The 12,004-nt window shown below is 36.4% G+C and overlaps 1 protein-coding gene across 1 annotated transcript in view; it reads left to right on the forward strand.

The window, feature by feature from the left end:
• LOC127833303 (uncharacterized) overlaps positions 1-11,710 on the forward strand; it is an 11,813-nt gene extending 103 nt beyond the window's left edge. The window contains exons 1-4 of the mRNA XM_052358483.1: positions 1-731; positions 3,147-3,262; positions 8,693-8,903; positions 9,732-11,710. The exon at positions 1-731 is cut by the window's left edge and continues 103 nt beyond it. Coding sequence (XP_052214443.1) covers positions 656-731; positions 3,147-3,262; positions 8,693-8,903; positions 9,732-10,435 — 1,107 coding nt within the window. The 5' untranslated portion in view covers positions 1-655 and the 3' untranslated portion in view covers positions 10,436-11,710. The remainder of the gene's footprint in view (positions 732-3,146; positions 3,263-8,692; positions 8,904-9,731) is intronic.
• Positions 11,711-12,004: the final 294 nt, after the last annotated feature.

Here is a 12,004-nt window from a genome sequence, read left to right on the forward strand (position 1 = left end):
AGTAGTTTCTTACCGATAAACGAAGTACGTCATCAGGAAATAACAAAAGCGTGTTGAATATATACATAACGCATTCAACCACCGTGAAATTATTCATGTTTTGACAGTCAATATAAAATGGACATTATATATAGGCTTACGAGTAAAGCGGCGAGCTGAATAAGTATTGTGCTATTGTGACGTGCTGATTTAACAATACGTATACAATAGATGTGCTAACTGTGACATAATGAATGAATGTACCTGTGAAATGTTCGCGATTATTGTGAGATAATAAGAGAGATTTCTACAATATCATAAGTTATTCGGTTTAATAGTGTGTGTTTTTTTCAATGCACGAAGTAGAAGGAAGGACTGTTTAGCGAGCCTGACTCATACTGTTACTACAATTTGAACTGCGCGTTTCAAACCAATAAACCGCACATCATACCGCACATTTAATCAAGGTAACAGTGAGGCACGGTTGTATTTTGTGCATTGATATCAACGGGAGTGTCAACTAAATAAATAATCAACATTTATTGAAATTTGTGTCGCTGAGTTGTGGCTAAAACCAAAATCGGGAACACAGTTCGATGATTATTTATCAATAAACCGATTAATATAATAATTAAATAATTAATAACAAAAGAATTTAAGTGGGCGAACAGCAGAAATGCATGGAACTTATCATCCTCAACGAAGTGCATGCCTCTATTCGTTTGCGCTGGCGGCCTTCCTCGTCCAATGTGGTATGGTAAAATCTGATTCTTCTGTACATGTTTTTTACAGTGATGTTGTCGTACATTATTGTGCTCGATAATAAGTGTTTTAAGTTTCTTAAGAGATGGCTCTTAGTTTTGTCTGAACGTGTTTTTAATTCGTGTTTGTATAGTGTTCAACTGTATGTGCGCCTAGCGACCAGGAGGTCATGGACTCGATCCCCACCTTGGAAGCGTTCTTTAGATCTCTTTATCTCTCTCAAAGACTCCATGTACTGGAAATAGTCCCAGGAAAGTAACTCAATAGTGTTTCAAATAAGCCTTAGGCGTTCGATGCAATCGAACTGAAATACATAGGTTTAAACTAAATCTGAACTAAGGGTAACGTCCGGTGATCAAAGTGCTAAGCGTTTCGTATTTATTTCTGCTAAGAATTATGCTGGTGATTGCAATATTGAACTATTCGTAGTTGAAGTTGCTTAGCGTAACGTCCGGTGATAAAGGTACAAAAAAAATGTCGTTTAAGAGTTTTGTGTTTGGTCCGATGAAAAACGTGCTAAAGTTATCGCATATGCTAGTGCTAATCGTAACATCCGGTAATTAAATTGTAATGCTTATAGTAGCTACATTCGCTAACCGTATTGTGCTTGTATTGTCGCTCTTGTCGGTTTCTTAACAGGCTAAATACTTCTGTTTGTATTTTATGATACGCGTATTTGATAAGCGTTCGTCAGGTGTATGCTATTTTTTAACTTGTTTAGAGTCTCTTTACCTATAATGTGTCCGATATGTTATATAAAAAGTGGAGGTTTCAAAAGTATTCTCAAGTGATAATACCGTGCTTTAAACTGAAGATGGATTTAAATTTGCCACGTTTCGTGGAATAAAATAGGACAATGATTTAAGGTTTGAAAAGCTGCTGTGTTTAATTGCTTGTTGATATTCTGATAACCTTAAGGAAATCAGATAGACGTTTTCCTCTTTTTTGAAGAGAGCGGACAAGGAAGATCTGTTATCGCCACTGCGTATATCCTGGTCTTTGTTGACCGTTCGATGGCTTTGACGATACAGATAACGTGAACTCACCATTTATTATGTAGTGCACTGCGCATGTGACAAACACGTAATGTCCTAAAGGAAGTGAAACTATTACAAGAAAACTAATAGCAGCAAAAGAAACATATATCGCAGAAGTGGTAGTAAAAGTGATATTATGCGCATCTAACATTATATGCTGTGTTTATAGGTGTCTATCGCAACCGTTGTTTATTTTTTGGTGTTTTCACTTCATATACACGTATATTTGTTAATGCAGTATCCACATACTAAAACAATATCTCGGAAAGAGAAAAATAATGCATTTGAATATCAACCATACTTTCGTTTTGACAACTGACAACAGAAATGATTCGATATACAATTTAGGGTCTAAATTTAGTTTTAGTGCAGATTCGATTATACGACACACGAACACTAATTCCGATCCTAATAAAAAGACAATTCCGCTCGGCTTAGAGGACTGTACAGTCATGTAAAATATCGAATAGAATATATATTTTTATGAAAAACTAGTAGCAAGATGAGCTGCAGGTAATTGGTCAGATACCACATTTTGACTAGCTCTTTTGATCTGTTAATTCTTTCCAGCTCAATTCAACAGTGAAAAATGCGCATAATATCACTTTAAAGGGACCGTCAACCGCGATTGACGAAAAAATAAAAGTTCTAAAATATCGTTTTTTACAATTATTAGTGTATATTGATTAAAATATCACGACTAGTAAATTACATTACTTGGAAAAAGTTGTTAAGTTTTCATATTTTCAGTATATTCGGTAATAAATATTACTGGGTATAGGTACCAGGTAACTTCCAGTTAAATTTAAATAACGCGTGTAGATTGATCATTATCGTAACATGGTAAACCCAGGAATGCAAATTTTGCATGAGTAGTGAAGTGTATATATTACATATATAAAATGATCAATCTACTTGCGTTATTTATAGTGTGTATATCGTTATGTCACCTATTTTCGTGATGTACTTTCGATTTCATATCGCGAATTTATTTTTATTACCGAATATACTGATAATATGAACTTTTTTTTCAAATAATGTAATATACCAGTCGTGATATTTTAATCAATATAAACTAATAATTGTAAAAAAAAATCGGTATTTTAGAACTTTTCTTTTTTCGTCAATCGCGGTTGACGGTCCCTTTAATGATATCGTGGTGGTAATGGTGCTGGCGATAGGGATGAGGATGGTTGTGGTATTAGTTGAAGTCTTTTAAAGCAACATAATATATACATGATGCAGTAGTTATAGAAGCAACAGCACAATTAACAATATTTGCTTCACCAGCGGAACAGCGATATTCATAGTATCAGCAGCAACATATATTGAGTATTTTGTTGAGATTTTTGTTGTCCTTGTTTACAGTTAATGCAGCGGAAGAAACGACGCGCATTCGCACGTGGACGTGGACAGCCTGGTACAACACGGACAAGCCCACTTCCGGCGAGCAGGACGACGAGAGAGTCAACTCCATTCGCAGGGTAGGTAGAGGGAAAATATGGGGTTAATGTTAGATATTGGCATGGTTAGCTATCGTGGTGTCAGTGCATGAACTTGGTATTTAAAGGGGAGGGTTGTTGGGCGTACCATCTTTGTGCACCATCTTAATATCACAATGTAGGTGACGTTAAATAGCAGAGATCGATGCAAAAGTGCAATGGTCAGTAAAGAATTGCACGAATCTTCGATTATAATGATCTGCCAATTCTAACGTTGCCAATGTTTGAGAAATAGCAACATTAAAACAAATCGTGCTCATTCTTATACTAAACGTAGCTGAATAATTCAACACTCAAAACTAACATCTTTCCTTCACTTACACCTCTTTGAACCGCTCTGTGTTTGGCCTTTTTGCACTGATACTCTTACTTGAACCTTTTTTCACATCAACGTCCTAGCCTCAAACTGTATTTTTTCAACCGCTACCACTGCTTATCGAAACTACCCGGTACACTCTTGTCGGTTTTCTTAATATAACTCCCATTCCGGGGCTCTTTGGCTCGGGCTCGTATTCATCAACTCATTCTTCGACTTGACTACAAATAATTGTACGTTAACCATTTGCATGCTGGGTAATTTGTCATCTGCTAAAATGTCGTCTGCTGAATTTCTAAAATTAGCATTTTCTTCGATTTTTTTCAAAGAATACTATCAGAATAGCAAACAGTTTGGATCCAGATGAGACGCCACGTTCTGTGGCGTCTCACCTGGATCTAAATTGTTTGCAAAAGCCTTCAAAATTCGGTTCCAGCACTGTAAGGGTTAACAAACTTTCCAGGCGCAAATCGTTCTTCAATAATCTGTCAAGAATATTCATTCTTAACAAATATTGTTAAAGTTAGAGTTGGCGTATAAGCGCACCAAGTCAAATTAATTTACATTCGTTTCATTCTTATGAAAATCAGTGGTCAGTGATCTTTCATGTATACCGTATTGTTTGTTGATAAATCTTTAGGGTATCATAAATAATCTCATAATTGGTTGATAATATTGGAACAGGTGCGTTGCAGTTCGATGCAGTATCTCGCTTAGTTGTTAGATTGAAGGCTTTGTTTCCTCGCCCTATCGGTCATTTACCCACATCCGGGTGTGTGTAAGAAACATGCTTACAGAGGTCATTTACCACATGTTTAGTTCTGTTAGCTCACGAGTAACAATGCAGCCAAGTCTTTAAGCTCTGTTAAATAGACGTTTCCCAAAATGAGTTAAAATGTGTTAGAAACCACTAGTTAGCTGTTACAAGCACATGTGGTCTATTTATAATCCTTCTATAATCGCATACAATGTCAATCGTTATTATTTGCATCAAATTGCAATTGGTTATACAAGTTGGCAAATGTTGTTTATACCGAGGATAAGTTGTTTTTCGATCTACTAGCACAATAAAAATTACGTATCGGTGTTGAAATGGTTGATATATAAATGTTTTTGTTAATCTTTTGTTGAGAACAAATTTTGGATTATCGTTCTTCTTCGTTGAATAACCAAATTTTTTAAGGGAGTTGTTAACAGATTTGGGCATGTTTTGAAGTGTGTCATTAAATTCTTTAAATTGTTTTTTTATCCATTTAATTTTGTAATGACTATTTTTATATATAAAAAAATCATTAATTATAAAATGATTAATATAAAAACTGATTTAAAATGTAAACATCGAAACTAAAAAGCTATAATACAAGAATAAAATATGGAAAGCAAAATGTCATCTACAACCGGGCTCGAACCACTGCCCAAAGTGTAGCGCTTAAACCACTCGGCCATCCGTGATAATATGATATTCAATTTATCGTATACTTTATGTAAACAATCCTCGTAATTTCACAAAATATATCAACATAATATCAACAGAAGTGTTGAAATTATTCAATCGTTTCGCGTTTGTTACGCTTTATAATTGAAAGGTCTTTAAATCGTTATAAGATGCATATAACTGACATTTGAGAGCACGGTAAATTTTCAGTATTACTGTTTAATCGCATATATAATTATTACAACGAAAATTCTCAAATCTGAAACCATTTGTTTTTCAATTTTGTCAGTTCACAAAAACGGGAATAGGTCCCTTTAATGGGGATAAAATATACCACGCGATCTTTAACCCAAGTTGTTAATTACACACGCATAAAATCACTCTGGATCAGCAGACGATTTATTCTACAAATCAATCCGAAGGAATCCGGAGATAGCCGATGTATCACGATTGGCATAAAAAAGGTTTCAATCGATCAGAAAGAATAATGTCAATATTTCGATTTTAACATACGATGATCAATAATTATGCAGGATTAAAAACATATTTAACTATTTCGTTCTCTACTTTCACTAAAAAAAGCTATGCTTCTTTATTTACCGTGGGCGATTAAACTATCAAAATTTCGTAGTCATTAATACATATTTCGCTTCTCGTAGGTTTCCGTGTACTATACTGTAACGGAATTCAACGAATCAAACGACGCGTTTAAAAAAAAGTTACAATGCAAGCTGTATTCGACTTGTCATGTGAACCGTAAAGCGTTGATGTTGTCACCTTTTATGATTAATTTTACGACACTGGTCATTCTTTGTTTTAATGAAGATCGCGCAGGTTTGGTTAGAAAACCTATTTTCTTTTGTTCGAACCAACTATAAATGCATTAATAAAGATTTATGAAACGGTCATACTGCGTGTTCTTTTTCTTGTCTAACGTTTTATTGATTTAGGTGGATTTTAATTCTGAAAGCCTACACAATAACTACATTCTACCATTTCAGACCATTGCTCAAGAAAAAAATATTAATATGTTTGTTACTATCTGACGCTACTTTAATTAACAGTACATACCCAGATAATCAACACCGGATATTTGTTTATACGATATAATACTGATCGTATATTTTGTATTAAATACCATTGATACAGAATTTCGGACCGGTATAACGCTTAATTTAAGACACTTAGCTTCAACCTACGGAATAGGCTCTATATGGTTGTTAGTCTAATTTTCATAATTTTGTTGTTGCTTTGCCTTAACACCAAAATTTTATTAAACATCTGTTTTGTTACGTATGTTGTTCGAGATCTAGTTCGATGTCAATACATCAGTCCACACATTCACTGTCAAGTCTAAATTCAACTACTGGTAGTATGACTGATAAGTTGCAATCTGGCGAATATGCTATGACAGACAGTAACACTTTTGGCAGTATTACTTTCGAATGATTTCCTTACCGTTATTCACCAAAGATTGATGTACGTTTATGAAGATGTCCCGACATTGCGTCCTCGTATCAATCATGTTTGTTTACGAGATTAGTTGAGACATTAATACACATGTGCAATGTGGTGCTGGTATGCAGGACAGCCGAACGAAACCAGTAGCAGTTTGAACATGCGTGGATGGTATATCGTTTCAAGTGTTATGTAACTAAAAAACATATATGGTGTACCAACAATTGTACTTTTTGCATACGGGGAACACGAAATCGTGAACAATAATAATGGAGCTACGTCGTCCGAACATAAGTCTCGTGCCGCATAGTGCCGAAGATTCGTTTTCGCAAAACGCGGTTATTTTATTAAAACTCTGAAATATACTGCAGAAAAAGTTGATTCGAAAAAAGATTAAATTGTAATTGCGATTATAAAATATGTTATTTATTATCACATTCTTGCATAGTTTTCATGGAAACCTATAAACGACGTATATGTCACACGTGTTTTAAAACACGTGTGCCAAAAAACGTGTGTCACGAAAATGAACAAAACAACCTCACCCATATGCATACCAATGACAGGCTTATTTTTCACCTCGAGATTGAATAAAAATGCAAATATGACGTGGTTATAATAAAGCGTATTGTTTCAAGACAATTAAGACAGAAGGAAAGGCAGATTTGGCCTGTTTTATCATGTCATTCTGACACTAATTAGCATCATTGATTTAAAACAAGCGGCTTTTTTTTCGTTGATCGTTATTGGAGACACGAAATGTGATAAATATAACTCGAGATTTCTCAAGAGTTATGTATGTAGGCAAAACAGATTCGTTGAATATAGCTTGAGTAATTGTAATTGTTATTTATATACAAGTCATGAATTGATCGTTTTTTAACCCTACAACTTTTACTAGTAATTTTTTGAATGTTTTTACGTGCCACTTGTATAAGGCGAATTGGCATAATATTTTTGACGATGCTGCTTCAGCGAAGCAGCTCGTATAAGTTATTCTACCATGAAAAAAATCTTCACAATTGCGACCTTTGTAAAAGACCGAGCCTGTCCGATTGCGTTAGCTAAATCTTATCAATCGGCATACCTCGCTGATTATCATTGAAAAAGGTAAAGGCAGCTTGTTCCCGTCCTCTTTCAAATTTATCGAGAGGTTCGGGACAGGAACCAAACACCAAACTGCCAGGTGGCATTTCAAACGCTGTGACGCTGGGAAAACCCCAAATGTAGTTATTTTTAGATTTGATCGAGAATGGAACCCGCCTCACAGTTTCGCTGAATGGGTCAAGTTCCCCCACGGATACTACTTCCCCGTACTCCCACATTTGTGTCGTACCCATTTTTTTGTCGTACCCATTTTTTTCTACCCAAATTTTTTCCCCACCCAATTTTTTTTTACATAATATTTTGGTACTCAAAATTTTCGTACCCAAATTTTGTTTCGTACCCAAAGTTTCGCACCCACATACACAAATGTGGTGATGTAGATAAACTTAAATTGATGCTTTTATATCCATCCTCTTCAAAAGCATTGTCACACTAGTACTGTCAGTACTTTGATTTATACCCGATTTCAAATTGTAATACTGTAGAAGTACTGCATTCCTCGGACCATTTCTTGTGTCTCCTAAAATCAGTAGAAACTAGAAAAATATGTGGAAACTTTCTTCAACCGATTTCATATACTTAACGCATTTTAAACGGGGATCAACCACGTCTTGTGTAGCAACAGATCTGTGTAGTCAACATTTCAATCGTATGTTATAATACATCCTTACTAAATCCTACCCCATTTGCCAAGCAGATTCGTACACATTTCATTTTGAAAATATACTGCATATTGAGATGGACCTTGTATAGTATCGTAATATCTTCCGACGTCTTTTTTGTGATCAATTCAAGTTATAGGACAGTGTCATGTTGTAACAAATATGTGTTTAAATTAATTCCCACGACACCAACTCCAATCACGAGCTTGAAGCTGAGCTAAGTAGGACATGGACAGTTATAAAATAAGAGCCAATTGGTACGTAAAATAATGAAACCTCGCTTGTCCCATCTGTACATTTTTTCCCCTTTACTATGTTAACTTGTATCAATTCTTCCGCACGTGTACATACTTCAATTAATTATTAAGTTATAGGTCAATGATAATAATAATTTCCTTATTACATGTAAAAAAGTTTTTTATTCGCTATTTCAGCGCGGCTGGCAAATCTGTGGAGGGTACTCTCCAATCAACGCCGAATGTCGTGACGTCGACAATCACACGTTGACGTTCGACGCTCTCTCAAGTGACTTAGTAGCCGACATCCTAGATGAGCCATGTACCACAGCCGGTATCTTATGTAGGGACTCCGACCAGAGGAAACCCCGAAAGTGTGCTAACTATGCAATCCGGTTCGAATGCCTATGTAAGTTAAACCTTAATTAATGTATTAATAATATAGCGAACGACCGGTGCTGAATGTTTAGTAAACTAAGAAAGAAGGGAGGTTCGGGATGGAGGTTAGGACGACGGGACGGAGTGAAGGACGACGGGATGGAGGGAGGAAAGGACGACTGGACGGAGGGACGGATGGAGGAAGGAAGGAAGGAAGGAAGGAAGGAAGGAAGGAAGGAAGGAAGGAAGGAAGGAAGGAAGGAAGGAAGGAAGGAAGGAAGGAAGGAAGGAAGGAAGGAAGGAAGGAAGGAAGGAAGGACTAGTTAATTATTTGTGCTGATTGTGGACAGCGATTCTACCCTAAAAAAAATCAAGTATATGTGTGTTTGAAAACTCACAATAGTTATCAGTAACCATGAGTTTACTTTTTGAACGATTGCACACAGAACGACAACGAGTTGACTGGCGGATAAATCACGATAATAGAAAAACAATTTTTATTTTACGAGTATTGACACATGTATGTGCAACTAAAATGCAATCTTTCTTACACTATGTTTTGCTCATGTACGGGTATAATTTGTTGCATTGATTATGAGTAGTTGAAAAGCGATACTTGTGTTCATTATTTTAATTGCCGCACGGTCGTTAGATATCCTCTTATAATTTTTCTGAAGGTTGAAATTTAACTCGGGCTTACGACCTCGTGGTTAAATCCCTACACATAAGCACAACATTCTGTTTTTCTTGACAATTTCAACGCTTTATCGGAAACACTTTGTAATACGTTTGCTCTAATTGATATTTGACAGAAACTTTTGTATATGGCTAATCCAAAGTATGTTTTGTGTATTTTCAGCTGTCCCGGATAGCTCCCCGCCCACAAATATCGGCGTCATAGGTATTGCTGCCGGTCTCTCCGTTGGCGTCCCCGTCATATGCATTGCCATCATGCATATTGCGCGTGTCGTCAAGCGACGGCGAAGGTCAGCTTCGGGGGCGCTGGTTTCCGGCACCAGCAGTAACGAGTTTTTCTCTCGGGCAGATTTGCCGCCGACGTATTCGTTTCTGTTCGGAGACACTGTAAGGAGTATTAGCGAAATAGAATTTCAATCGGAAAACGCGGATACCGGTCATTCTAATGCAAGTTTTAGTGCTTCTGTTACTCAATTGTCGGCAGGAACAGGATCTCAGACATATAGTAGCAGTCGCCGCGGGTCAACTACGCTAGGCATACCAGAAAGTCAGTCGGTTGTTTCCTTATCGCCAGACGGACTTCCGGCCGGACCGGAAGTACCTGAGCCTGGACCGAGAAGACCATCAGGAGCGTGGCGCTCTCGGTTTCCCAATATGCACGTCTCAATATTTGAAATATTTTCACGTTCGGAGACACGGGAACCTCGTGACGTCACACGTCCACCAACGCCAGATCTCAGCTATGAGCGCACTCCTCCACCGGAGTATAAAGACGCTGTAATATTTCTGGGCTCAAGGGAGATAAATCCTGAATTTGTACCAGAAGCAAAAGAAAAGGAAGCCAAAGAAAAGATAGAATTACCTTAACCTGCTGCAAAACTTAAAAAAATATGTTTATATATAATTTGTTCATGAATAATCACCGAATCGTTGACTAAAACGTTTATAAAGCGGTTTGTTGTTAAACGGTTGTGTTTTTATGTACCGGTTATGTAACTGTTAATTAGGGAAGGCATATTCCCCCCCACGAGATGTTTTCAAGGCGAAATATGGTGCTATTCGTGATCATTCCTATGAGTGAGTTTTGTTTCTGAATCTGTTTAATGACCTATGTCTAGCTTGACAAAATTAACCTGTAACTCCTTAACCATATGAGCATAATATATATACTGAGTATATCGAGTATATATTGGCCGTGCTCTGTGAAAAACGGGTTTGATTCATATGCGTATAGTGTCGTCCCAGATTAGCCTGTGCGGACTGCACAGACTTATCTCGGACGGCACTTTACGCACATGCATTAAACCCCCTGTTCACAGAGCACGGCCCATATCTCTTTTAAAGCATTCTTTTCGCAATGATATGGTGGATTATAGATATTTCACCGGTGCTCAAAGATCACCTATTTCAAACATGTCATGTTTAGGTTATAACTCATGGTAAATTATTTTGAAAATTATTTGTTTACTATTGGTGCAATATGAAAGACAAATAGTTATTGTTTATAGTGTGTGCTTTATACAAACACACATGTAGTAGTTAGTGTAGTATATAATAATAACATGAATGCTACTGTATATATTGTTTATATTTTTCATTCAGTGGTATTACTATCATATGAGCCTTGTTCTGAGAAAACTGGGCTTAATACATGTGCGTAAAGTGTCGTCCCAGATTAGCCTGTGCAGTCCGCACAGGCTAACCAGGAACGACACTTTCCGCTTTAATGGTATTTTTCGTTTAAAGGAAGTCCCTTTTTACCGAAAATCTAGTTTAAGCGGGAAGTGTCGTCCCTGATTAGCCTTTTCGGACTGCACAGGCTAATCTGGGACGACACTTGACGCAAATGCATTAAGCCCAGTTTTCTCAGAACAAGGCCTATATGTATTGACTGACATGTCTAACCACCCGAAGGGACGTCTTTTAAGAGATTCGTGTTATTGAAAAAAAAACAAGAATTTGACGCCCTTTTCACAAACATTTTAATATCTGATCAAAATTATACAAACGACAAAAAGCTAAATTAAAACATTGTAATTCGCGAAGAGTCAAACACATAGAATAAGATGTGTTTGGTTAGAAAACCTATTTTCTTTTGTTCGAACCAAATATAAATGCATTAATAAAGATTTATGAAACGGCCATACTGCGTGTTCTTTTTATTGTCTAACGTTTTATTGATTTAGGTGGATTTTAATTCTGAAAGCCTACACAATAACTACATTCTACCATTTCAGACCATTGATCAAGGAAAAGTATTAATATGTTGGTTACTATCTGACGCTACTTTAATTAACAGTACATACCTAGATAATCAACACCAGATATTTGTTTATACGATATAATACTGATCGTATATTTTGTGTTAAATACCATTGATACAGAATTTCGGACCGGTATAACGCTTAATTTAAGACACTTGGCTTCAACCTACGG

This window comes from Dreissena polymorpha, chromosome 6, assembly GCF_020536995.1.
Source record: "Dreissena polymorpha isolate Duluth1 chromosome 6, UMN_Dpol_1.0, whole genome shotgun sequence".
NCBI lineage: Eukaryota > Metazoa > Mollusca > Bivalvia > Myida > Dreissenidae > Dreissena > Dreissena polymorpha.